Source organism: Macaca nemestrina, chromosome 17, assembly GCF_043159975.1.
Source record: "Macaca nemestrina isolate mMacNem1 chromosome 17, mMacNem.hap1, whole genome shotgun sequence".
NCBI lineage: Eukaryota > Metazoa > Chordata > Mammalia > Primates > Cercopithecidae > Macaca > Macaca nemestrina.
In genome coordinates this window covers 83,639,639-83,667,329 of record NC_092141.1, presented here as the reverse complement: position 1 = coordinate 83,667,329, position 27,691 = coordinate 83,639,639, and the positions used below count along the sequence as shown (strand labels likewise).

The following is a 27,691-nucleotide window of genomic DNA, read 5'->3' as shown; positions in this document are numbered from 1 at the left end:
ACTTGAGCCCAGGAGTTTGAGATCAGCCTGAAAACATAGGAAGACCCTATCTCTACAATAAATAAAACAATAAGCTGGGCGTGGTGGTGCATGCTTGTATTCCTAGCTACTGGGGAGGCTGAGGCAGGTGGATCACTTGAGCCCAGGAGTTTTTCCAGAATTACAGCTGCAGTGAACTGTAGTTGCACCACTGCACTCTAGCCTTGGTGACACAGTGAGAACCGATCTCTTTTTTTTTTTTTTTGAGATGGAGTCTTGCTCTGTCGCCCAGGCTGGAGTGCAGTGGCCGGATCTCAGCTCACTGCAAGCTCCGCCTCCCGGGTTCACGCCATTCTCCTGCCTCAGCCTCCCGAGTAGCTGGGACTACAGGCGCCCGCCACCTCGCCCTGCTAGTTTTTTGTATTTTTTAGTAGAGACGGGGTTTCACCGTGTTAGCCAGGATGGTCTCGATCTCCTGACCTCGTGATCCGCCCGTCTCGGCCTCCCAAAGTGCTGGGATTACAGGCTTGAGCCACCGCGCCCGGCCGAGAACCGATCTCAAAAGAAAAAGAAAAAGAAAAGCAATTGTGAGCAAATTATTTTATTTTATTTTATTTTATTTTAAGATGAGTTTGTGCTGTGTTGCCCAGTCTGGAGTGCTGTGGCTCACGATGATGGCTCACTGCAGCCTCGACCTCTCTGGGCTCAGGTAATTCTTCCACCTCAGCCTCCCAAGTAACTGGGACTACAGGCATATGCCACTGTACCCAGTTAATTTTTTGTATTTTTTGTAGAGATGGGGTTTCACCATGTTTCCCAGGCTGGTCTCGAACTCTTGGGCTCAAGTAATCTACCCACCTTGGCCTCTCAAAGTGCTGAGATTACAGGTGTGAGCCACCACACTTGGCCTGCATTTTACCTTTTTAAAGAAAGTACTGACTGGAGGTATTTCAGAGCTGGCGTTATTGGCCATGTCTCTCTTTTTTAAAAAGTAGGATTTAATTTTTAGAGAATTTCTAAGTTCACATTAACCTTGGGCAGAAGATACAGGGATTTCCCACAGACCCTTTTTCCCCATGCATGTATAACCTTCCCCATTATCAACACCCTCCACTGCCATGCTTTGTTTTTATATTTTTCCTGTATTAAAACGCCCTAATAAAGGTAGTAGTCCAGTTGGTAAACTCACACATGAGTAAGACTGTGTCTCAAAACAAACAACAACAACCAAAGAAACCCCCCAAAACAACCTTGTCTGTATTTCACAATTTATTTTCCTAAAATGAACACATGTCGCTTTTGTAAGTCAGACAAACATTATTATTATTATTTTTGAGACAGAGACTCTCTGCGTCACACAGGCTAGAGTGTGTGGCGCGATCTCGTCTCACTGCAACCTCTGCCTTCCAGGCTCAAGCAATTCTTCTGCCTCAGCCTCCCACGTAGCTGCGATTACAGGCATGCACCACCATGCCCAGCTAATTTTTGTATTTTTAGTAGAGGTGGGGTTTTACCGTGTTGGCCAGGCTGGTCTCGAACTCCCGATCTCAAGGGATCTGCCTCCCACAGTGCTGAGATCACAGGTGTGAGCCACCGCACCTGGCCCATACTTGTTATTTTCAATCACAAGCTGCAAATGGCTCTCTAGGTCCAAGGCCTGCTATGATCTGACAGCATCAGAGGGAGCCACCTGTGAGGATGGGGGCTGGAGCAGGACAGGCAGGACAGGCCATCGTGAAGAGCTTCGAGGGACAGACGGAAGGGAGTGGAAGCCACCTGGCAGTCACCGCTGTGCAGAGTGGAGGGTGAAGCAGCTGCCCTGGGTTGGGTCTAGGTTTTGCGAGTTTTTCTTTTCATTTTCTATCACCGTAATAATGCTACCCAAAGCCCGGTGGCACACAACATTGTGGGTCAGCAGTTTAGTCTGGGTGGCCATTCTGGTCTCAGCTGGGCCCCCTTTTGCATCTGGGATCCGCTGGCCATGGGCTGGGCAGCTTGACTGTGTCCCATGTCTCTGGCTTCTCTCCAGCAGGCCAGCCTGGGTGGCAGAAGTGGAGGTATGAGAGAGAGAGGAAACGCAGGAGACCCTGCAGCTGGGGTTTGGACTGGCACATCATCACTTCTGCTATATTTTATTGAGCAAACCAGGTCATCGGTCAGGCCCAGACTCAAGGGGATTAGGTAATAGACTCGTCTCTGTAGCAAGAAGAACTGTGAGGTCAGTTGGGCATCGTGGCTCATGCCTGTAATCCTAGCACTTTGGGAGGCCGAGGTGGGCGGATCACCTGAGGTCAGGAGTTCGAGACTAGCCTGGCCAACATGGTGAAATCCCATCTCTACTAAAAATACAAAATTAGCCGGGTGTGGTGGTGCATGCTTGTATTCCCAGCAACCCGGGAGGCTGAGGCAGGAGAATCGCTGGAACCCAGGAGAGGGAGGTTGCAGTGAACTGAGATCACACCACTGCACTCCACTGGGCTACAGAGCGAGACTCTGTTTCAAGAGGGAAAAAAAAAAAAGAACTCTGAGGTCAAGCGGTGTGTATGCAAGGAGGCACCCTGCATCCACCCACCATAGCCCGAAGCTTATGCAATCCTGGAGGTCCTTGTGAAGAAAAAGGATGTCTAAATTAGAAGTACAAAATGGGTATAAGGTCTTGAAAGGAGCCTGATGAAGTTGGGGATTCAGACGGTTAGCCTCCATTGGCTTCCTGGCAATCCCTACAAGCCCCTCTGAGTGGAGCTGAGAAGAGGAGCACAGCCCAGCCACAATCATTCCAGTGGCAGAGCCCCTCAGTCATGCCCCTCTGGCCCTGCGGTCTGAGCCACTTTCTGCTTGGGTCCCTATGAAGTCTGGCTGAATGCTGTTTCTTGTTGCTTTTCTTTCTCTTTCTCTTTCTCTTTTTTTTTTTGAGATGGAATTTCGCTCTTGTTGCCCACGCTGGAGTGCAATGGTGTGATCTCAGTTCACTGTAATTTCTGCCTCCCGGGTTCAAGTGATTCTCCTGCCTCAGCCTCCCAAGTAACTGGGATTACAGGTACCCACCACCACGCCTGGCTAATTTTTGTATTTTTAGTAGAGACAGGGTTTCACCATGTTGGCCAGGTTGGTCTTGAACTACTGACCTCAGGTGATCCACCAGCCTCAGCCTCCCAAAGTGCTGGGAGTACAGGCGTGAGCCTCCAGTTACTTCCTCTACTGAGAGGCTTAGTTCTCTGGACTTTTTTAGTTCTACCTGGTTCAGACATTTGGTTTTTCAAATTCTCAAGTGGGCCTTGCAACAAACGTCTTGTGAACTTCTGTTGCAGAGTAGGAGAGACCCAGCGGAACTGACCCTTGCAACCCAGGAGCTCTTCCACCTGGACAGGGTGGGTTCCGAAAAGATCGTCTACAGTTTTCAAGTCCAAAGTGACCAAGAGAAGTAGCATCAGCACATTTCTGTCTTTGTAACTGGGAGAACCCAATGAAGGCATCAAGACGCACACACGTACACACATGGACTGCAGCGTGCAAATATACACATGCCCACACAACACACGTTCACACACACCCCAGTAGCACACACATGTGCAATGAACACATGTATACACACAACTCCCCCTCACAAACATGAGCATCCATAACACACGTGTGCATACATGCATGTACATGCACAACCATTCACGTACATACATGCACACACACACACACACATACATACCTAGGTGCTTTAGAGCAGGGAGAATCTCAGATGACCTGTCTAATCCCTTCTTTCACATATGGGGACAGGGAAGCCCAGGGAGATAACTGGCTTGTGTATAGGTCAATGACCAAACCAGGATTACGGGCTCAAATGAGTTTTTGAGGACACAAGGCCTCCGAAAGAGCCGATTCTCCTGTATTCCCCATAGGCACTTGGTTAGAGGAGCAGCTACTCAGAACCGCTTGGCGAATTCTCTGCTTTTTCTTTTTGAAACAGAGTCTTGCTCAGTCACCCAGGCTGGAGGAGTGCAGTGCTGTGATCTCAGCTCACTGCAACCTCCGCCTCTTGGGTTCAAGCAATTCTCTTGCCTCAGCCTCCTCGGTAGCTGGAATTACAGGCATCCACCACCATGCCTGGCTAATTTTTAGTATTTTTTAGTAGAGATGGGGTTTTGACATGTTGGCCAGGCTGGTCCTGAACTCCTGACCTCAGGTGATCCTCCTGCCTCCCAAAGAGTTGGGATTGGGATTACAGGTGTAAGCCACTGTGCCTGGCCTGAATTCTCTGTTCTTGATTCAAAGGGGAATCCTCCTTGGGGAGGCCAGGTCTGGGAGAGGCCAGGATCAGAGGGTCTGGCCACAGGCAGTTCTAACAGACAGTGCTGTTCCCTCCTTGTTGCCCATGCCCAAGAGAGGAAAGCTTACCCCACGACCCTCGATACATCTGCCCCTTGCTTTTCAGGGCTTCCCCCATTCTGCTTAATTCCTGGTCTTTTTTCCTGGAAGCCAATGGCTTCCCTACTGCGGAGGGCTGATTGCTCTCTGTGTGTCTGCATGGTGCCCCAGGCAGAGGACCTATTGACATGCAGCAGGGACCAAAGTGCTGGCTGAGCCCTCACCCCAAATTCTTGACCTACTTTATGGTCTGCAGATATGTAAAGCGAGAGGCCATCTCTGGCCACGTCCTGGAAAAGTCATGGTTTATCAGCTGCTGTGGTTTTCTGTGCAAATAACCCTCCTGTACACCCACTCATTCCTGATTAGGGTGTGAGGGGGTTGCGTCCCTCTTTGAGACTCACTCCCTTGTCAAGATGTCACAGGGTGTATGTGACACATGGCAAAAGTGGCTTCAGGTGCAGAAGGTGAGAAAGGTCTAATCCTTTTATTTATTTTTATTTATTTCTTTATTTTGAGACGGAGTTTCACTCTTGTTGCCCAGGCTGTAGTGCAGTGGCACGATCCCAGCTCACTGCAACTTCTACCTCCTGTGTTCAGTGATTCTCCTGCTTCAGCCTCCTGAGTAGCTGGGATTACAGGTACCCACCACCACGCCCGGCTAATTTTTGTATTTTTAGTAGAGACGGAGTTTCGCCATGTTGGCTGATCTCAAACTCCTGACCTCAGGTGATCCACCTGCCTCGGCCTCCTAAAGTGCTGGGATTACAAGTGTGAGCCACTGAGCCTGGCCCTTCCTAATCCTTTTATATCCCCAGTCCCCACCCTAGTGACCTGCTGGGATCTTGTTGGGAAAGGAGAGATGGGGGATGGGCATGACTGTCAGAAGGAGGAGAGTGAGGCACAAAACTGGTCCTTCCTTCCTTCCTTCCTTCCTTCCTTCCTTCCTTCCTTCCTTCCTTCCTTCCTTCCTTCCTTCCTTCCTTCCTTCCTTCTTTCCTTCAACAAACAGTTATAAGGTGGGGGGTAGAGCGAGGGGGTAATAGTCCTGAGCAATGAACTGGTTTCCTCAGGTAGACCCCCTGGTACAATGGACAGGTTTCTGGGAGATTCCAGCAGATGCAGGTATCCCTGGCCCAGGCTGGAGTACAGTACAGTGGCTCAATCATAGCTCACTGCAGCTTCGACCTCTTGGGCTCAAGTGATCCTCAGGCCTTAGCCTCCCAGACTGCTTGGACTACAGGCGTATGTTACTATGCAGAACTAATTATTATTATTATTATTATTATTATTATTATTATTATTAAGACAGAGTCTTGCTCTGTTGCCTAGGCTGGAGTGCAGTGGTGTGATCTTGGTTCACTGCAATCTCTGCCTCCTGGGTTCTAGTGATTCTCCTGCCTCAGCTTCCCGAGTCACTGGGATTACAGGTGTGTCCCACCATGCCCAGCTAATTTTTGTATTTTTTAGTAGAGATGGGGTTTCACCATGTTAGCCAGGCTGGTCTCTAACTCCTGACTTGGAGTGATCCGCCTACCTTGGCCTCTCAAAGTGTTGGGATTACAGGCATGAGCCACCACACCTGGCCATTTGTGTGTGTGTGTGTGTGTGTGTGTGTGTGTGTGTGTGTAGATGAAGCCTTGCCACGTTGGCCAGGCTGGTCTTGAACTCCCAGCCTCAAGTGATCTTTCTGTCTCAGCCTCCTAAAGTGCAGAGATTACAGATGTGAGCCACCACACCTGGCCTTGTAGTCTAGGGTTGGATACCCAATCAGTCTCCTCATACCTGCCTTCCAACCTTTGGTCTGGAATCTCTCCTCTGGCTTTCTGACTTTGGCCCCAAGTGCCCCTCAATCCTCTTGAACTTCTGGCCTTCTGGGCTCCCAAGCATCTGGCTACACTTGAAGCTCCAGGTTTAGGACATTGTATCTATCAGCCGTGGCTCTCTGGTAGAGCCACGTGCCCCTGCCCCCAGCCAACCCACCAGGTTTGGAGGATTGGATAAGGGCTGGCCAGACGCAGTGGTCTATGTCTGCAGGTTTCCACGTGACAGAGGAGCCACCAAATTCTCTTCTTAGAGAACCCATGGGGCTGTGGACAGAGAGGTATTTCTCAGAAGCTTATGATCGCTATGACACCTTGCATTGCTAACTGTCTCGAAATTTCACAGTTTCCACCTCCTTCCTCTTTTTTTTTTTTTTTTTTTTGAGACAGAGTCTTGCTCTGTCGCCCAGGCTGGAGTGCAGTGACGTGGTCTTGGCTCACTGCAACCTCCATCTCCCAGGTTCAAGCGATTCTTCTGCCTCAGCCTCCCGAGTAGCTGGGACTACAGGTGTGTGCCACCACACCTGGCTAATTTTTGTAGTTTTAGTAGAGTTGGGATTTCACTATGTTGACCAGGCTGATCTTGAATTCCTTACCTTGTGATCCGCCCGCCTTGGCCTCCCAAAGTGATGGGATTACAGGCCTGAGCCACCGTGCCCGACCAACCACCTCCTTCCTCTTTTAGTCTCATTTACCCATGGGAAGTGACTGAAGGAGGAAGTTCAAGGGCGAGAGTGAACGCCAGCAGAAGGCTGGGAGATGGAGCACAGTCTGTAGCTTGTTCCTGCTGCCAGGCTCCACCGAGGGGAAGGGGGACCCATCTGAAGAGAAGATGCCCCTGCTGATGCTCTACCCCCTCCTTTTCTGGCTCTCAGGTGAGTGGGGCCTGGGTCTGTCCTCTTGGGAGAAGCTTAGCCAGCAGGAGGAGGTGGCTGATAGAGGGAAGAAGGGACCCGGCCAGAAGGTGTTCTTAATGGCATGAGCCTTGTGTGTCTCCTCCACGTACCCACTCACCCAGCGTTTCTGTTGCCAAGGCAGGAATACAGGGCATGTCCTTCATAATGAAGCCAGTGTAAGGCAGAATTCCTGACCCCCAGGGGCTGATGGTGTGAAATGGACAGACCGTAGGCCCTGCTGGCCAGGGAAAAGCAGAGGAGGAACACAGGCTGCTCAGGAGAGCAGGCAAGTGCCTGATCCTGGACTGGGTGGTCCGTCACCTGCGTGGAGGTGTTCTGAGCAAGGGCAGGCGTCAAGGAAGAGGTGAGGCTGGAGGGCTCTGAAAGGAGGGAAGAGGGAGTTCGCTGGGCAGAGAGGGAGTGGTGGTTCTAGGCATTTGGGGCAGAAGGAAATAGTAGAAGTTGCTGAGGGACGGGAAAGGTTGAGAGGAGATAAGCCAGGCAGGGAAGTAGAGGAGAGGAGGGACAGAGATGTGGGCAGAGCCAGAGGGTGGGAGATACCTGAAGTTGGTGTGTAGAATTTTGATTAAAAATGAAAGGAGGCCAGGCAAGGAGGCTCATACCTGTAATCCCAGCACTTTGGGAGGCTGATTGCTTGAGCTCAGGGATTCTAGACCTGCTTGGGTAACACGGCGAAACCCTGTCTCTACAAAAAGTACAAAAGTTAGTCAGGCATGGTGGCATGCGCCTGTGGTCCCAGCTACTTGGGAGGCCGGAGGCTGGGGCATGAGGATCACTTGAGCCCAGGAGTTGGAGGCTGCAGTGAGCTGTAATCACACCACTGCCTTCCAGCCTGGGTGACAAAGCGAGACTCTGTCTCAAAAAAAGAAAGAAAGAAAGAAAGAAAACAAAAAAATAATTTCAAGAAGTGAGAAGTGATAAGTTCTGTGAGGAAAACAGAACAAGATGATTTGTTACAGTGGGACCCAGGTGGGGGGATCTTTAAGTCAGGTGGGCTGAAACAACCCCCCTGAAGAGGGTCCCAGATGTCTGTCCGAGCCGAGACCTTGGAAAAAGAAGGAGGAGAAGGATCAGACACAGGATCGGGACCAGTTTTCCAGGCACAGGGAACAGCAGATACGACGGCTCTTGTGTGGGAATGAGCTTGGCCTGGGCATGTCTGAGGAAGAGGGAGGTCAGCATGGCTTGGCCACATGCTTCGGAAGAGCCTGGTGGGGCAGATTGGAGAAAAGGTCTTGGGGAAGAAAGTGACTTGTCCAGGACAGCTAGACTGGTAAAGGCAGAGCAGGGAGTGACTCATCGACACTTGACCCCAAGTCTCAGCGTGTAAGTGAAGAAGGCAGACTTTGGGTGAGATGTTATGAAATGCATTGGCACAGTGACCAGGACAGGTGTGGCTGCTTTTTTTCTGACATCTGGAAATGGGAGAATTTGGTAGTGAGCAGATGTGAGAGTCGTGTTGGGGGCAGGAGTGGTTTGGGACCTGTCTGAAGTGGGCAGAAAAGCCAGCAGACTGAGCTGTGGGCGCCAACACGGAGCCCAGATACCGCTGTGAGCCTTCGTGCATCAGCTCTTGCCAGCCTCTCCCGCAGAACTTCCACCTACAATTAGCAAGTGCGCTTACCCTGCTTACCTCTTCTAAATAATTCGTTGTTTTAAAACACCCAAGAAAAAAAAATACCCATCAGGAAGTTCGTTTTCTGTGAGAAAAGAAGGTTTGTTTTTGTTTTTGTTTTTTTGAGTTGCGGTCTCAGTCTGTTGCCTATGCTGGAGTACGGTGGCATGATCATAGCTCACTGTAGCCTCAACTCCTGGGCTCAAGTGATCCTCCTGCCTCGGCCTCATGAGTTGCTCGGATTAAAGGCATAGGCCACCATGCCTGGCAAGGAAGAGATTTTTTTTTTTTTTTGAGACAGACTCTCGCTCTGTCACCCAGGCTGGAGTGCAGTGGCGTGATCTCGGCTCACTGCAACTTCTGCCTCCTGGATTCAAGTGATTCTTCTGCCTCAGTCTCCCAGGTAGCTGGGATTACAGGTGTACCACCATGCCTGGCTAATTTTTTTTTTTTTTTTTTTTTTTTTTTTTTGTATTTTTAGTAGAGATGGGGTTTTACCATGTTGATCAGGCTGGTCTCGAACTCCTGACCTCAAGTGATCCACCCACCTTGGCCTCCCAAAGTGTCGGGATTACAGACATGAGCCACCGCACCTGGCCTCATTGTGCTTTTTTCCTACAAGTCTTTATTGTTTCTGTTAAAGTTATTCCTAGGAATTTAATACACTTTTATTGCTAATGTAAATGAGCACTTTTCTACTTTATTTTCCAATTATTTCTTACTGGTTTATAGGAAAGCCATTGATTTTTACATGTTTATAGTTTATTTAGCCACTGCATTAAATTCAATTATGAGTTAAAATACTTTTTCATTTAAAATTTAAAAATTTTCTCTAACTTTTCATTTCCCTTTTGATAATTATAAGTTTTATGTTTTTCCTTATCTTCCTATATTGATTAGAACTTCCTTGCCGGGAGCGGTGGCTCAAGCCTGTAATCCCAGCACTTTGGGAGGCTGAGACGGGTGGATCACGAGGTCAGGAGATCGAGACCATCCTGGCTAACACGGTGAAACCCCGTCTCTAATAAAAAATACAAAAAGCTAGCCGGGCGAGGTGGTGGGCGCCTGTAGTCCCAGCTACTCGGGAGGCTGAGGCAGGAGAATGGCGTGAACCCGGGAGGCGGAGCTTGCAGTGAGCTGAGATCCGGCCACTGCACTCCAGCCTGGGCGACAGAGCAAGACTCCGTCTCAAAAAAAAAAAAAAAAAAAAAAAAAAAAGAACTTCCAGGCAGGGCGTGGTGGTTTACGCCTGTAATCCCAGCACTTTGGGAGGCTGAGGCAGGTGGATCACAAGTTCAGGAGATCGAACCATCCTGGCTATGGTGAAACCCCGTCTCTACCAAAAGTACAAAAAATTAGCCAGGTGTGGTGGCAGGTGCCTGTAGTCCCAGCTACTCAGGAGGCTGAGGCAGGAGAATGGCATGAACCCAGGAGGTGGAGCTTGCAGTGAGCTGAGATTGCACTACTGCACTCCAGCCTGGGCGACAGAGTGAGACTCCATCTCAAAAAAACAAACAAACAAAAAAGAACTTCTGGAATCATGTTATTATATATATTAGGAATTCATGTTTTGTTTATGATTTCAATAGGAATGCCTATAGTATTTCACTGTTAAGAATAATTTGGCTGGTGGTGCATGATGGTTCACACCTGTAATCCCAGCACTTTGTGAGTCTGAGGCAGGTGGAACGGTTGAGTCCAGGAGTTTGAGACCAGCCTGGACAACAAAGTGAGACCTTGTCTCTCCAAAAAAAAAAAATTAACCTGGTATGGTGGTGCACGCCTGTGGTCCTGTCGTCCCAGCTACAGAAGAGGTTATGGCAAGAGGATCACTTGAGCCCAGGAGGTTGAGGCTGCAGTGACCCATGTTCGTACCACTGCACTCCAGCCTGGGTGATGGGTGACAAAGCAAGACTCCATCTCAAAAAAAAAAAAAAAAGAATAATTTGGCTCTTGGTTTATGGTGACCTAAAAGTCTTTTTAATTGTAGAAAATTAAATGTACAAAAAAGTGCATAAAACATCAATATCCATGTTAACAAATTATTATAAAGTACATATGAATGTCTCGCACTAAGTGTGGTGCTTGCTGAGGTTTTTGATAGACAATCTTTATCAGATAAAGGTAGTTCTCTCAGTTTGCTAAGAGTTTTTTGGCCGGGCGCGGTGGCTCAAGCCTGTAATCCCAGCACTTTGGGAGGCCGAGACGGGCGGATCGCGAGGTCAGGAGATCGAGACCATCCTGGCTAACACGGTGAAACCCCGTCTCTACTGAAAAATACGAAAAACTAGCCGGGCGAGGTGGCGGGCGCCTGTAGTCCCAGCTACTCGGGAGGCTGAGGCAGGAGAATGGCGTCAACCCGGGAGGCGGAGCTTGCAGTGAGCTGAGATCCAGTCACTGCACTCCAGCCTGGGCGGCAGAGCGAGACTCCGTCTCAAAAAAAAAAAAAAAAAAAAGAGTTTTTTAAAAATCATGAATGAGTGTCAATTCCTATCGGGTACTTCTCTGCATCTACTAAGATGATCACACGATTTTTCTCCCTGACTCTGTTAATACGGCGTATTACCCTTATTGATTTTTTTCTTTCTTTCTTTTTTTTTTTTATTTGAGACGGAGTCTTGCTCTGTCTCCAGGCTGGAGTGCAGTGGTGTGATCTTGGTTCACTGCAACCTCTGCCTCCTGGGTTCAAGTGATTCTCTTGCCTCACTCAGCCTCCCAAGTAGCTAGCACTACAGGGGCATGACACTACGCCCAGCTAATTTTATGTATTTTTAGTAGAGACGGGGTTTCACCATGTTAGCCAGGATGGTCTTGATCTCTTGGCCTCGTGATCTGCCCTCCTCAGACTCCCAAAGTGCTGGGATTGCAGGTGTGAGCCACCGTGCCTAGCCTCCTTATTGATTTTCTTTTTTCTTCTCTTTTCTTTTCTTTTCTCTTTTTTTTTTGAGATGGAGTCTCTCTCTGTCGCCCAGGCTGGAGTGCAGTGGCACGATCTCAGCTCACCGCAAGCTCTACCTCCTGGGTTCACGCCATTCTCCTGCCTCAGCCTCCCGAGTAGCTGGGACTACAGGCACCTGCCACCAGGCCGGGCTAATTTTTTTTGTATTTTTAGTAGAGACGGCGTTTCACCGTGTTAGCCAGGATGGTCTGGATCTCCTGACCTATGATCTGCCCACCTCGGCTTCCCAAAGTGCTGGGATTACAGGCATGAGCCACCGTGCCTGTCTCCTTATTGATTTTCTTTTTTTTTTTTTTTTTTTTTGAGACGGAGTCTCGCTCTGTCGCCCAGGCTGGAGTGCAGTGGCGCGATCTCGGCTCACTGCAAGCTCCGCCTCCCGGGTTCACGCCATTCTCCTGCCTCAGCCTCCCGAGTAGCTGGGACTACAGGCGCCCACAACCGCGCCCGGCTAATTTTTTGTATTTTTAGTAGAGACGGGGTTTCACCGTGGTCTCGATCTCCTGACCTTGTGATCCGCCCGCCTCGGCCTCCCAAAGTGCTGGGATTACAGGCGTGAGCCACCGCGCCCGGCTTCCTTATTGATTTTCTAATGTTAAAAACCATTTTGGGTGTTTGGCATAAACCCAACTTGGTGATAATGTTTCATCCTGTTTATGTATCACCAGATTCCGTATGCTGATTTTTTGTTTCAGGCTTTTGCATTTATGTTAATGAGTGATATTTGCCTACGATACTTTCTTGCTCTGCCCTTGTCAGGTTTTGGCATCAAGGTTATGTTAGTCTCGTGAAATGGATTTGGGATTTCGTCTTCTTTTTCTATGCTCTGCAAAGTTATCTATAAAATAGACATTATTTCTTCCTTACGTGTTTGGTAAATATTTCCATTGAAGCTGTATAGGTCTGGAGTTTTATTTTGGCAGAAGTTTTAAACAAGGGATTTGACTTATTTAAATATAATAGCTGTGGAATTATTCAGGTTTTCTATTTCTTTTGTGCTGATTTTAGCATATTGTATTTTTTTTTCTTTTCTTTCTTTCTCTTTTTTCTTTTTTTTGAGATGGAGTCTTGTTCTGTTGCTCAGGCTGGAGTGCAGTGGTGCGATCTTGGCTCACTGCAACCTCCACCTCCTGGGTTCAAGCAATTCTCCTGCCTCAGCCTCCCAAGTATCTGGGGCTACAGGTGTGTGCCACCACGCCAGGCTAATTTTTGTATTTTTAGTAGAGACAGAGTTTCACCATGTTGGCCAGGCTGGTCTTGAACTCCTGACTTCAGTTGATCCACCTGCCTTGGCCTCTCACAGTGCCTGGCCTGTATAATTTTTTTCTAGGAATTTGTTTATTCCATCTAAAATTGTAAATTTATTGGCATAACATTGTTTAAATATCCTTTTATTATTATATCCTTTTATCTTATTCATGGTTTATTAACTTTTTAATAAGTGCAGGATATACAGTCACATACCCTTTTTTTTTTTTTTTTTTTTTTTTTTGAGGCGGAGTCTGGCTCTGTCGCCCGGGCTGGAGTGCAGTGGCCGGATCTCAGCTCACTGCAAGCTCCGCCTCCCGGGTTTACGCCATTCTCCTGCCTCAGCCTCCGGAGTAGCTCGGACTACAGGCACCCGCCACCTCACCCGGCTAGTTTTTTGTATTTCTTAGTAGAGATGGGGTTTCACAGTGTTAGCCAGGATGGTCTCGATCTCCTGACCTCGTGATCCGCCCGTCTCGGCCTCCCAAAGTGCTGGGATTACAGGCTTGAGCCACCGCGCCCGGCCCACATACCCTTTTTAATTCTTTTTTTTTTCTTTTTCTGAGATGGAGTCTCGCTCTGTTGCCCAGGCTGGAGTGCAGTGGCACGATCTTGGCTCACTGCAACCTCTGCCTCCCAGGTTCAGGTGATTCTCAGGTGATTCTCCCGCCTCAGCCTCCCGAGTAGCTGGGATTACAGGTGCACGCCACCACGCCTGGTTAATTTTTGTATTTTTAGTAGAGACAGCATTTCACCATGTTGCCTAGGCTGGTCTCAAACTCCTGACTTCAGATGATCCACCCACCTTGGCCTCCCAAAGTGCTGGAATTACAGGTGTGAGTACTGTGCCTGACCCTCTTTTGGTTTTAGTTTGTATTTTTCTGGTGATTAGAGATGCTGAGTATTTAAAAATAGATCTGTTGCCCATTTATAGCTCTTCTTTTGAGAAATATCTGGTCAGATTCCTTGCCCAGTTTTTAATTAGATTATTTGTTTTCTTGTTATTGATTTGAGTTCCTTATGTATTTTGGATATTGGCTCTTCATCAGATGTATGTTTTGCAAATATTTTCTCTCGGTCTGTAGGCTGTTGCTTCATTCTCTTGATTGTTTCCTTTGCTGTGCAGAAGCTCTTTGGTTTTGTGAATCCCATTTGTCTAGTTTTGCTTTTGTTGCCCGTGCTTTTGGCGTCCTCTCCAAGACATCATTGCCCAGACCAATGTTGTGGAGCTTTTCCCTTAGATTTTTTTCTGAGAGCTTTAAGTTTCAGGTCTTACATTTATGTCTTCTCTATTGTGAGTTGATTTTTGTATATGTTGTGAGATAAAGGTCCGGCTTCATTCTTCTGCATGTGGATCTCCAGTTTTCCCAGAACCATTTATTGAAGAGACTGTCCTTTCCCCATTGTGTGTTCTTGTCACAGAGCCCACTTCTTTCCCCAGGACCCAGGCTGGAGTGGAAGGAGGGCTGTGCCTTCCCATGGATCCTCTGCTCTCCAGTCCAGGCTGCCGTGGTCCTCACCCCTTCCCAGGGTCTCTCTGACACTGAGGCCCTATGTCTGCGGCATTTGTTGTTGTGCTTGAAGTGCTGGGTTTTTGTTTAGTTTAGTTTTGTTTAGTTTTATTTATTTATTATTTTTTTGAGACAGAGTTTTGCTCTTGTTGCCCAGGCTGGAATGCAATGGCGCCATCTTGGCTCACTACAACTTCCACCTCCTGGGTTCAAGCAATTCTCTTGCCTCAGCCTCCCGAGTAGCTGGGATTACAGGCATGCGCCACCCACGCTTGGCTAATTTTTGTATGTTTAGTAGAGACGGCGTTTCTCCATGTTGGTCAGGCTGGTCTCGAACTCCCAATCTCAGGTAATCTGCCTGCTTTCCAAAGTGCAGGGATTACAGGTGTGAGCCACCCAGCCGGGCCTTTTTTTTTTTTTTTTTAAGTAAAGAAATATTTCCCTGTATCTGGAATCTTTCAAAGGTGAGAATATGAGAGAAAGAACAAAAAGAACATATATATATATATATGTATATATATATGTATATATGTGTATATATATATGTGTGTATATATATATATATATATATTTTTTTTTTTTTTCCTTTAAACAATTTTTAAATTTTAGGTTCAAGGGGTATCTGTGCAGGTTTGGATATATTGCATGATGCTGAGGTTTGAGCCTCAATCAAACCTGTCACCCAGATAGTGAACACAGTACCCAATCGGTAGTTTTTTCCAGTGCTTGCTCCCTTCCCTCCTCTGTTTTGTTCTTGCCTGCTTCCCTCCTCTGTCTGTTGTTCCCATCTTTATGTCCATGTGTAACCAATGTTTTGCTCCCACTTCTAAGTGAGGACATGTGATATTTGGTTTTCTGTTTCTGCGTTAATTCACTTAGGATAATGGCCTCCAGCCACATCCATGTTGCTGCAAAGGACATGATTTTGAAGGAAAACATATATTTTAAGAAAATGCAGGCCAGGTATTGTGGCTCCTGCCTGTAATCCCAGCACTTTGTGAGGCTAAGGTGGGTGGATCGCTTGAGCCCAGGAGTTCGAGACCAGCCTGGACAACGTGGCAAAATCCTGTTTCTACTAAAACTACAAAAATTAGCCAGGCGTGGAGCCATGTGTCTGTAGTCCCAGCTACTCGGGAGGCTGAAGTGGGAGGATCAATTAAGCCTGGGAGGTGAAGGCTTCAGTGAGCCATAATTGAGCCATGACTGTGCCACTGCACTCCAGCCCGGGCGATACAGTGAGAGCCTGTCTCAAAAAAAAAAAAAAAAAAAAAAAAGAAAGCAAACACTGCTTTACTGTCTATAATACTTGCCTTTCTACAAGGTGATAGTAATCAGGAGAGTGTAGGATTGACAGAAAGGTAGGCAAATAGATCAGTGGAACAGAATGGGAAATCCATAAATTTGCAATTTGACAAAGGGGTCAAAGCAATTCATTGAAGAAAGTGGGATCTGTGTTGTATGGATCCCATAGCACATGGAGACCAGTTGCCGTTGCTGTTTTGGTAACTTAAAAGGCATTCATCCAGGTTGGTTTATTCCAAAACCACTAGAAATCATTAGGACCACCGGGATAGCCTCTCCACAGCCATCTGATGTGGCTGCCTCAGCTCTACCTCATGAGGGTCATCAGTGCTAAGAGTCAAGGTAAGACCCTGTGGAAATGGGTTTTCTGGTATTTCCTCTCCACCAGACCGGTCTAACACAAAGATGGCTGCAAAAGGATATTCCTTGAAATATACAGATTACCTTGGCTGTAGGGTGGAGAGAGGGGTGAACTGCAGGAAGCTATTATTGCTTAGTGCCAATATTTTAATTTTTTGGGGGATCTGTTGTTGTGCTATTCAGTGATTTTCCTGGTGACTTTGACCCAGTGGAAAACTGAAGGACAAAAGTTTTGTCTGTGGAAGGTGTATTTCTTCCTTGACTGTTATTTAACCTGTGAAACTTTGGATTTGGGAACTATTCCCTAAACAGAAAGCTGTGGCCCTGCCCTTGGGGTAGAGGTGACAGCACATGAATTTGTGTTTTCCAGGCTACTCCATTGCCACTGACATCAGTGGTCCAATGACAGTGAATGGCCCGGAGCGGGGCTCATTGATGGTGCAGTGTGTTTACAACTCAGGCTGGGAGACCTACTTGAAGTGGTGGTGTCGAGGAGCTACTTGGTATGGCTGCAAGATCCTTGTTAAAACCACTGGATCGGAGCAGGAGGTGAAGAGGGACCGGGTGTCCATCAAGGACAATCAGAAAAACCACACATTCACTGTGACCATGGAGGATCTCATGCAAACTGATGCTGACACTTACTGGTGTGGAATTGAGAGAACTGGAACTGACCTTGGGGTCACAGTTCAAGTGATCATTGACCCAGGTAAGAGGGAGTGTATATCTGTGTGTGTGTCTCTCAGGGCCTGCTCTGTCCCGGTCTCTGAGGTCCTACTCAAGTGACTTAATTGTCACTGAGTGATCTATCACTTGAGTCCTGATTCTCATAGAACCCTAACTGACCACCTGGGATTGGGGGAGCAGGGCCTCTTTTCAATGCCCCCATGGCTCCCAGGGCTCCCTCCACGATGGGAATTAAGACTTTCTTTCTTTTTTTTTTTTGAGACGGAGTCTCGCTCTGTTCCCCAGGCTGGAGTGCAGTGGCCTGATCTCTGCTCACTGCAAGCTCCGCCTCCCGGGTTCACGCCATTCTCCTGCCTCAGTCTCTCAAATAGCTGGGACTACAGGCGCCCGCCACCTCGCCCGGCTAATTTTTTTTTTGTATTTTCAGTAGAGACGGGGTTTCACCGTGTTAGCCAGGATGGTCTCGATCTCCTGACCTCGTGATCCGCCCGCCTCAGCCTCCCAAAGTGCTGGGATTACAGGCGTGAGCCACCGCGCCCCGCCGGGAATCAAGACTTTCTAGGCACATTTTTTTACCTCTGCCCAGCTCAGTGCCTGAGGACAAGGTGATGGTCCCAGTTTCAGCCCATGGGCCAAAGGGATGCCTTCCCATGGTACCCAGTGACCCCAATCCTTGCCATTGCTTTTTGGAGACCTCTGGTGCCCAGGTGTGTCCTGCTTTTGGTGGAGTTCTGGGCTGGGGCTTCACAGCTGCTGTTGCCACCTCCCATTCCACATTTAACTTGGGGGAAAAAGAGGCTCAGCATAGTTGGGGTGCTGGCGTCTAATTCCCAAGTCCAGAAAGGTCTTCACAGTCAAACAGCTGCATTTCTGGTCTCTGACATCTCACCATGAGCCATTTGTGCATGTAGACTTAATGATGTTCTCTTCCTATTTCCTTCTAGAATGCAGACACTCCTGGGAGGGTCGGCTCAGGGTTCCCAGTGCCTTGGTTTGCATGCGTTTATTTGTTGGGCTTATTCTGCTGTCCCTCAGAAGATGAGCAGCACCAGCTCGAGGGCCCTTGTGGCATGGAGGGAGCACCACAGTCCTCAGGGCCCCATGCTGCACCTGGAGCCTCTGGGGCATGTTTTAGTTTGCAAAGTGCTGAACGTGCATTGTCTCAATGAGTCCTAACAATACCCCCTCAGAAGGGGGCATCGCCATCACTGAAGCTTTGTAACTTGCCCAAAGTCAAGGTTCTTCCTGAATATTATGATTTCTTTCAGGGCTGGTCCTGATCTTTGATGTCACAAATCTAGGGTCACTGTGCAAGTTCCCACTCTGCTCCTGTTGTTGATGGATAAACAGGGCTGGGGTGGAGATTGGCCAAGGCGCTGTCCTAAGCAGCAGGGTTGCTCAAGTTCAGCTGATCTCCAGCTGCCCTTAGGCTCTTCCCAACCCCCTCTAACCCTCCCAGGGCCTGATCAGCATCCTCCCTGGACCCTGCCCAGCCCCAGGAGCCTCTGGAGTCTCCTAGAAGCCAGGGAGACATGAGCAGTCCAGGCTGCAGCCCCTTCCCATAGTAGCAGTCCAGACCCCCGCCCAGGCTCAGAGCCGCGTGCAGAGCTGTGGGTGGGCTCATGGGCAGGGTCTTCTGTGATCTGTTCTATACACCAAGCATCAACTACAGCGTCAACTGCTGCCCCCACCACGTCTATCTCCACTACATTCACAGCACCAGTCACCCCGGAAGAAACCAGCAACTCCCCAACTCTGACTGGCCACCACTTGGACAAGAGGTAAACCAACTCTGGTTCCCCTGTGGACTACTTGGCCCAAACTCCTCCAATGGAGAACTCTTCGAAGTCCCAGTTTCCAGCCTGAGCTTTGTCTGGGACCTGCATGCTCCTTGGTGAGGATGAGGAAGCTGGGAGCCCTTCCCACTTGCTGTCAGACCACACGGTGTCCTTTCAGTCTCCACACATCCTTCATTCTGCAGCTCAGTGCTGTTTGTAGGTTCATTCATTCACCCCACTTTTACTGTGTTATAATAACTTCGACCTGGCTGCACCGTGCTGAGCTCAGGGGACCCAGACATGGACGGTCCCTGTGGAGCGCAGAGCTTAGTGTGGGCGACGGATGAGTTGGCAGTCAGTGAGGACGGTGTGGCTCATGTGAGTGGGCCATGGGGTCATGGAGCTGCAGGGATGGCTCTTGGGTCCAACTTCTGGGAGGACAAGGAAAGCAGGGCTTGGGGAAGTCCTGTTTCCCTTAATTTTCCTGTGATTACTGTTATGGCAAGAACAGTGATGCCGATAGTTTCTCACATCTCTGGAGCACCTGGCAGTTCACAAAAGGCTTTCCTGTGCCTTATTTTGTTTTCTTTGACCTTTCCTACCCACCTCATGTGGAAGAAGGGGCAGATATAAATGTTCCCATTCTACAGAAGAAGGAACCGAGCCTCAGTCCCTTCCTCAGTGACGAGTGGCACTGGCGCTTGGATGGAAGTCTCTGGGCTCTACACCATAGCTCGGGTCACGCCTCTTAGTGCCCTGGCCAACCACTTGCAGTCAGCTGGGCTTTCTAGAAGTGGAACGTCCCCTTTCATTTCCTCCTTTCACTTTCCCTGGCCCTCTTGACTTTGTTTTTAGGTCCACCAAGTGTCAAGGTCTCCTATTGCTGGGACCTTGCCACAAAATCCCTGTGTGAGGTCCCTGGTATTCTGACCACCCGAGATCCTTCTACTCCCCCTCTCCCATTGCCTTCTGTTTTTTTTCTTTTTTTTTTTTAATTAAACGTTTTAAGGTTTTCTTTTTCTTTTTTCTTTTTAGACAGAGTCTTGCTTTGTAGCTCAGATGAGTGCATGGTGTCATCTTGGCTCACTGCAACCTCTGCCTCTCATATTCAAGCGATTCTCATGCCTCAGTCTCCTGAGTAACTCGGAGACTACAGTTGCCTGCCACCTCGCCCAGCTAATTGGTTTTTTTTAAGACTGATTCTCACTCTGTTGCCGAGGCTGGAATGCAGTAGTATGATCTCAGCTCACTGCAACCTCTGCCTCCCGGGTTCATGTGATTCTTGTGCCTCAGCTTCCCGAGTAGCTGGGACTACAGGTGTGAGCCACCATGCCCAGCCAATTTTTAGTAGCGATAGGGTTTTGCTATGTTGGCCAAGCTGGTCTCCAACTCCTGTCCTCAAGTGATATGCCCACCTTAGCCTCCCAAAGTGCTGAGATTACAAGCATGAGCCACCTCGCTTTGTCCCTATTTTTCTTTTTCCTAAGCAAATCAATACAGGATGCTCTCTGATTTGAAAGTTTATTTTCTATCAAACTGCTTCAAATAAGTAATAGTTAAGATTTTTAAAAAAATTATTTTATGAATTGAAGCCATATGTAAGTACCCAATTAGGGCCTTTGATTAGCATGACATGGTTTATTCACTCATTTATTGAACACATAACTCTTGAGCACTCACTCTAGCCTGTCACTGTTTAAGGGAATTAAAAATGGTACAAGAATGGACCAAATAATCAAAATGCCTGCCCTCGAGGTACTTACAATCTAGAGCTAATTAGTGTAACCACATAGGGTTGACACAATTAATTGATTGATGAATTTCTTCTTCAAATTTCTGCACATCCAGTGATGAATGAGACAGTCCTTGTATTAGTTTGCTTGGGTTGCCCCTAACAAAATACCACAGAATGGGGGCTTAAATCACAAACATTTATTTTCTCACAATTCTGGAGGCTAAAAGTCTGAGATCAAGGTGTCCACGAGGTTGGTTTCTTCTGAGCCCTCTCAGCTTGTAGATGGCTGTCTTCTTCCGATGTCTTCACATGGTCGTCCCTCTGCGCGTGTCTGTGTCCTGATCTCTTCTAATGACACCAGTCATAATGGATTAGGGCCCACCTCAGTGACCTCATTTAACCTCAATCACCTCTTTAAGGATCCTGTTTTCAAATACAATCACATTCTGAGATACTAGAGGGTGGGACTTCAACATATGGATTGGGGTTGGGGGTGGTGGTGTACAATCCAGCCCAGCCCACAACAGTTTTCTTTTGTCGTTGTTTGTTTGTTTTGAGATGGAGTCTCACTTTGTCACCCATGCTGGAGTGCAGTGTCAGGATCTCGGCTCACTGCAACCTCTGCCTCCTGGGTTCAAGCGATTCTCCTGCCTCAGCCTCCCAAGCAGCTGGGAGTAGCTGGGATTATAGATGCGCACCACCATGCCCAGCTAATATTTTGTATTATTAGTAGAGACGGGGTTTTGCCATGTTGGCCAGGCTGGTCTCGAACTCCCGGCCTCATGTGATCTGCCCGCCTCGGCCTCCCAAAGTGCTGGGAATACAGGTGTGAGCCACTGCACGTGGTCGAGAGAGTGATTCTTGAGCAAAGACTGGAAGAGGTGAGAGAGTGAGCCAAGCAGAGCTCTGGAGGGAGTATGTTCCTGGAGAAAAATGCTACTGGAATAAGGTCCTTAAGGTGGGGGTGTGCCTGGAGTATTTGAGGAGCAGCAGGAAGTGAGGCTGGAGTGAAGCAGGCAGGGGTGAGACGTAGGCAGGAGTGGAGGCCATTGTCAGCCCTGGCCATTTTCATGGACTGAAATGGGGCTGTTACTGGATTTATTTATTTAATTTAATTTAATTTATTTATTTGTTTATTTGTTTTTTGAGACACGGTCTTGCTCTGTCGACCAGGCTGGAGTGCAGTGGCATGATTTCAGCTCACTGCAACCTCCGCCTCCTGGGTTCAAGCAATTCTCCCACCTCAGCCTCCCAAGTAGCTGGGACTACAGACGCATGCCACCCCACCCGGATAATTTTTGTATTTTTTGGTAGAGACGGAGTTTCACCATGTTGGTCAGGCTGGTCTCGAACTCCTGACCTCAAGTGATCTGCCTACTTCAGCCTTCTAAGGTGCTGGGATTACAGGTATGAGCCACCGTGCCTGGCCTGTTGCAGAATTTTGAGCAAGGGAGGGGCGTGTGCTGACATTGGGTTCACAGGCTCCTCCGGCTGCTGTGGCGATGATCCACTACAGTAGGGCCTGTCAGTGTCCTGTGGCTGCCGTTACGAGTGGCTCAAAGTAAAATAAATACGTTCTCACAGCTAAGGAGGCCAGGAATTGGAAATTAAGGTGTCGCCAGGGTCATTTCCGCCCTGGGGCTCAAAGGGAGCGTCTGTCTTATGCCTCTGTTCCAGCTGCTGGTGGGCGCCTGCGATCCTCCGGGCTTGTGGTGGCATCACTCTGATCCCTGTCTCTGTCATCTCATGGTCTTCTTCCTGTGTGTTTATGTGTCCAAATTTCCCTCTTGTAAGGACACCAGTCGCTGGATCAGGGCCCATGCTAATCAAGTATGACCTCATCTTAACTTGATTACATCCACAAATAGGTCACATTCACGGGTCTGAGTGGATGTGAATTTGGAGGGGAAGAGGACGCTATTCAACCCAGTAGAGAGGGCAGGTGTACAAGCAGGAGGTGTTTCAGGAGTCTGCTGCCCTACACTTTCTGTTAGGCTTCTAGACACATTAAAACCACTCATGGAACCCCTTTCTCTTTTTAAAAACTATCTTTTGTTAAGGCCGGACGCCACGGCTCACAGCTGTAATTCCAGCACTTTGGGAGGCCGAGGCGGGTGGATCACTTGAGGTCAGGAGTTCGAGACCAGCCTGGTCTACATGGTGAAATCCTGTCTCTACTAACAATACAAAAATTAGCTAGGCATGGTGGTGGGCACCTGTAATCCCAGCTTCTTGGGAGGCTGAGGCAGGAGAATCTCTTGAACCTGGGAGGTGGAAGTTGCAGTGAGCTGAGATCGTGCCACTGCACTTCAGCCTGGGTGACAGAGTGAGACTCTGTCTCAAAAACAAACAAAAAATAAAAAGAACTATCTTTTGCTAAAATTCTTAAATTTTTAAACTTTTGTTTTAGCTTTAGGGGTACATGTACAGGTTTGTTATGTAGGTAAACTGCATGTCACTGGGATTTTGTGTACAGATTATTTTGTCACCCAGGTAATAGGTATAGTATCCAACAGGTAGTTTGTAGTTTTTTGGTTCTCTCCTTCCTCTCATCTTCCATCCTCAAGTAGGCCCTGGTGTCTCTTGTTCCATTCCCTTCTTTGTGTCTGTGTGTACTCATTGTAAACCCATCGTTGAGGGTCCCCAGGAGTGAGGGTTCCTGGGCTGCAAACCACAGGCCTGCAGCTCATCAGGTGTGCGGCCCTCCCCTGCTACTGGGTGGGAGGGATTGGGCTGAGAGGCAGACGGTGAGCCTGGGGTGCAGGGGACACTTGCCATTGTTTCTAGGCACAACCTCCTGAAGCTCAGCGTCCTCCTGCCCCTCATCTTCACCATATTGCTGCTGCTTTTGGTGGCTGCCTCGCTCTTGGCTTGGAGGATAATGAAGTGCCAGCAGAAAGGTGAGAGGACCTGGGTGAGGCTGGGCTGAGACTGGGCCGGGTGGCTGGGGGTGTGGCCAATGGCCAGCATTGGCATCTGGGAGCTATCTGGTCCAAGCGAATTACCCGCACAATCTGGAAAGGGCGCTGTCCCAAAGGCCCTCGGCAGCTGGCAGTGCGAGGCGGCTGGGGGGCACTCTGGAGCTTGTAGGGGAGCCCCAGGAGGTTTTGGCATTTGCCGCCTGCCCTGCATCTCTGTCCTTCCCCTTCTCTTCTCTCTGATCCACCTCCCTCTCTCTTTCCTGGATTGGCTCTTGGTGGCAGAAGTGTCGATGGTCTTAGGTGGGTGGTCCAGTCTGGGGTGTCTAGACTAGATGCTAGAGTTGGGTCTGTGTGGTTGTCAAGGAGGTACTGAGCTGACATGGAATGGGGAGGGAGAAACAGACACAAACACACCAGTGCATGCACACACACATGCCCGATCACGGGCACGCACACTGCATGGATCCCACAGTGCGTGTGCACTCCTCACATTACACGTGCGCGCACACACACACTGCCCTCCAAGTCTGATCAGGAAATTGGAATGGCCTTTCCTCCTGTCCCTCCCCTGCCCACTGGACTTTCCCAGTGTGAACTTGCCCTGTGTGCACTTGCCCTTCAGGGAGGAACCTCTTGGCGCAGGAGCCTGCACTCACAGATCATGAGGCCTGGCCTCAGCTAAACCCTTTTGTGTCTGGCTTCACTTCCACATTCTCACACAATTGTATCTCTTTCCCTTCTAGAACAGCTGGGTCCTGGCTCTCATGGGGTTCTCTCCAACACTTCTCCCTCCCCACAGCCTGGGAAATCTTTCGCCTGGGAAGAGGGGAGCCTGACTCTCTGTTAGTTAGTTTGTTTTCTGTGACGCTTTTTAAAAATTAGAGCCTGACTCTTATTCATCACTTTTTCTCCCATGACCTAAGGTCTAAGTGCTTTCTGTGTTCTTCAGCATCTAGACTTTTGAAACCAGGGGAAAACCCCCCACTTCTTTGTTGTCCCTAGAGCAGGGATGTGGGGGCGGTGGCCCAGGAGGGGAGAAAGAAGACAGTGACCAGCAACCACTTGAAAATCGATCCCAGTGGAAAAACAATCCAATCCAATCGCCGGATGCGGTGGCTCAGGCCTATAATCTCAGCACTTAGGGAGGCCGAGGCGGGTGGATCACTTGAGATCAGGAGTTAGAGACCAGCCTGGCCAACGTGGTGAAACTCCTTCTCTACTAAAAATACAAAAAATTGGCCAGATGTGGTGGCATGCGCCTGTAGTTCCAGCTACTCGTGAGGCTCAGGCAGGAGAATTGCTTGAACCCAGAAGGTGGAGGTTGCAGTGAGCCAAGATCGTGCCATTGCACTCCAGCATGGGTGACAAGAGAGAAACTCCATCTCAAAACCAAACCACACCAAACCAAACCAAACCAAACCAAACCAAACCAAACAAAATCCGTCCCTACTGTGCCGACCCAGCTCATACATTCTACTTGGGGTTGGGGGGCAGCTTGGTGCAAGCCTGTCTCTGCAGACAACTTTTACTGATGGAACACCACCTGCCCAGCACAGCCAAGCACCCAGGTTGTAAGGAAGGGACAGGCCCGGCCATCCTGCAGCTTACAGCCCACCTGAGGACTAACTAGAATTCAGTGGGATAAAGACGATGAGACAGACATAAAGCACATGCCCCCTCGGGGGCCCGGGAGGGGGATTAGACAGCCTGGGTAGCTGCGGAAGGCAGGCATGACTTTGAATTGACCCCTGAAGGATGAATCGGGTAGAGAGACATGGTGGAATTCCAGGCCAAGTCGGGATTCTGCAGAAGCAAACTCACTCCCTGGGGACCGATGACTGGCAGGGCCACCTGATCAGCTGAGTGCACAGTTCTATGATGTGGGGAGCAGGGGGCTGGGATGTCCTTCTTTTTCAGGTGGAGAAGGGAAAGGTCAGAGAGGTGACGTGACCAGTGTCACAGAGTGTGTCATCTGAGGAGTCAGAATTAGAACCAGGTCCCTGTCTTTGAGCCTGGACCTAATTCACCTCTTTTCTTCCATATTTCTCTTGGCTAGACCTGGGGGTTCTTGTGAGTCTGGGGAATGGGCTTTCTAATTGTTCATTGTTGTTTGTCTTTTAGCGGCTGGGATGTCCCCAGAGCAGGTAAGATACTCCCCAAGGTTGGACCAGAGAGACCAGGCAGCTTCTTTCCCCTTCCTCATTTTCCATCTCCCAGAAGGTCCAAAATATCAGATAAGTCCTGTGCCAAAGTATCCCGTCCTCATGGCCCCCTGCAGGGTCTGGGGGCTGAGGGCCTGGAAGCAGCCAGGGGGACGAGGGCTGAGGGGTACGGGAGCCTGAGAAGTGGGGACACAGAAGGAACTGGGAGAGGGGCACCCAGGGAAGCAGAGAGGCTCTTGTCCCACCACGGAAAAGGAACCTGTGTCCACAGAGAGATCTTGTGACTCCCCAGCCTGTGTTCCCTGTCCCAGGTACCGCAGCCCCTGGAGGGTGACCTCTGCTATGCAGACCTGACCCAGCAGCTGACCAGAACCTCCCCACAAAAGGCTACCACGAAGCTCTCCTTCTCTGCCCAGGCTGACCAGGTGGAAGTGGAATATGTCGCCATGGTGCGTCCTCCGTGGGGGCTGCTGTGAGGCTGGGGTAGGGGGGCACAGGCCTGCTGTTGTGCCCCATTGGAGGGTGGGCTTTCTCCCGCTCACGTGGGCATAGAAGAGGTGGGTGTGGGGCAAAGACATAGTCACTGCAGGACTCGCCTAGGAGCTCCCCCAGGCAAGTCGGCCCCAGGGACCCAGGGACTGGCTAAACATGGTCCCCACGCTGGGCAGCAGAGTCCCAGACAGGCCGAATGACTTGGGATTCCACAGGAAATGTGCTGCCCTGGTGCAGCGTTAGGGGACAATCTGTTCTGTTGTGGTTGAAGCTCAGGGTGCTTGGCAGAGTCGGGAAGCTGGAGGGCTTGAGAGGGATCAGAAGCCCTGAAAGGTCCACCCCCACCAGCCTCCTCCAACGGCTCCTCTGCTCCGTGACTGTCACTTCCTGTTGTCCTCTCTGACCTGGCGCCCACCTTTGCTGCAGGCTCCCTTCCCGAAGGAGGACATTTCCTATGCATCTCTGACCTTGGCTGCTAAGGATCAGGAGCCAACCTACTGCAACATGGGCCCCCTCAGTAGCCACATCCCCAGTGGAGGCCTTGAGGATCCCATGGAATACAGCATCATTAGGAGGCCTTAGCCTGCACTCCAGGCTCCTTCTTGGACCCCAGGCTGTGAGCACACTCCTGCCTCATTGACCATCTGTGCCCTGCTCCCCTCATCAGAACCAACCCCGGGGACTTGTGCCTCTGCCTGATCAGCCAGCATTGCCCCCAGCTCTGGCCTGGACTTGGGGCCAAGTCTCAGGGGGCTGCTAGGAGTTGGGGTTCTCTAAACATCCCCTCCTCTCCTACATAACTGAGGAGGGGACTAGGGATATGCTCTGGGGCTTTCATGGGAATGATAAAGATGATAATGATAAAAATATTATCATTATTTTATCATTATTATTGTAAAGTATCATTATCATAATACAATGAACCTTTATTTATTGCCTACCACATGTCATGGGCTGAATAATGGCCCCCAAAGATATCTGTGTCCTAATCCTTAGAACCTGTGACTGCTACCTTCTGTGGCAGAAAGGGACAGTGCAGATGTATGTAAGTTAAAGACTTTGAGATAGGAAGGTTATTCTTGCTGATTCGGGTGGGCCCAAAATATCACCACAAGGGTCCTCATAAGAAGGAGGCCAGAAGGTCAAAGAGGAAGAGACAATGTGATGACGGAAGTGGACCTGGGTGTGATGTGAGCAGGGGCTACGAATGCTGCAGCCTTCAGAAAAGGCAAGGAACGGATTCCCCCGCCTGGAGCCTCCAAAAGAAACCAGCCCTGCCCATGCCTTGACTTGAGCCCAGTGAAACTGATCTTGAGCTTCTGGCCTCCAGAATTGCAGGAGAATAAATTTGTGTTGTTTTTAATAAGCCACGAAATTGGTGCTAATTTGTTACAGCAGCAACAGGAAACTCATACAGTACATGGCAGGTGCCCTTCTCTAGATGCTTCCCATGTAGTAACTAATTTAATCCTCACAACAACCATGAGGCACTTCTATTATTGTCCCCTTTTTACAGACGAGGAACCCTAGGGATGGAGAGGTTCAGTGACTTGAAGCAAGTTTAATGGCAAGTAAGCAGGTGAGTTGGAATTTGAGCACATTTGACACCAGAGCCTGGAGTCTGCACTGTTTGTATAAGAAGGATAGTGTATATGTGCATGTGTGTGTGTGTGTGTGTGTGTGTGTGTGTATGTACATGGGATCATGAGCATTTACACATGCTGGACTTACTATCTTCTTTTTTTTTTTTTTGAGATGGAGTCTCACTCTGTCCCCCAGGCTGGAGTGCAGTGGTGAGATCTCAGCTCACTGCAACCTCCACTTCCTAGGTTCAAGCAATTCTCCTGCT

At 49.2% G+C, this 27,691-nt stretch overlaps 2 protein-coding genes across 9 annotated transcripts in view; one reads left to right on the top strand and one right to left on the bottom strand.

Annotated features, from left to right (window-relative positions):
* LOC105469132 (RAB37, member RAS oncogene family) overlaps window positions 1-27,691 on the bottom strand; it is an 80,597-nt gene that overhangs the window by 29,291 nt on the left and 23,615 nt on the right. The window lies entirely within an intron of this gene.
* LOC105469133 (CMRF35-like molecule 1) lies at window positions 6,833-27,508 on the top strand. Of its 4 annotated transcripts, none has more exons than XM_011719755.3 (7): window positions 6,833-7,033; window positions 16,438-16,776; window positions 18,472-18,535; window positions 23,055-23,167; window positions 25,310-25,332; window positions 25,662-25,799; window positions 26,269-27,507. In XM_011719755.3, the coding sequence occupies exons 1-7, from the start codon at window positions 6,991-6,993 to the stop codon at window positions 26,422-26,424; spliced, it is 876 nt and encodes a 291-aa protein (XP_011718057.2). In that variant the 5' UTR covers window positions 6,833-6,990; the 3' UTR covers window positions 26,425-27,507. The 4 variants fall into 4 exon arrangements, with proteins under 4 accessions (XP_011718057.2, XP_011718055.2, XP_011718056.2 ...); XM_011719753.3 differs by having other exon boundaries at window positions 18,427-18,535; XM_011719754.3 differs by lacking the exon at window positions 6,833-7,033 and adding an exon at window positions 15,011-16,049 and having other exon boundaries at window positions 26,269-27,508.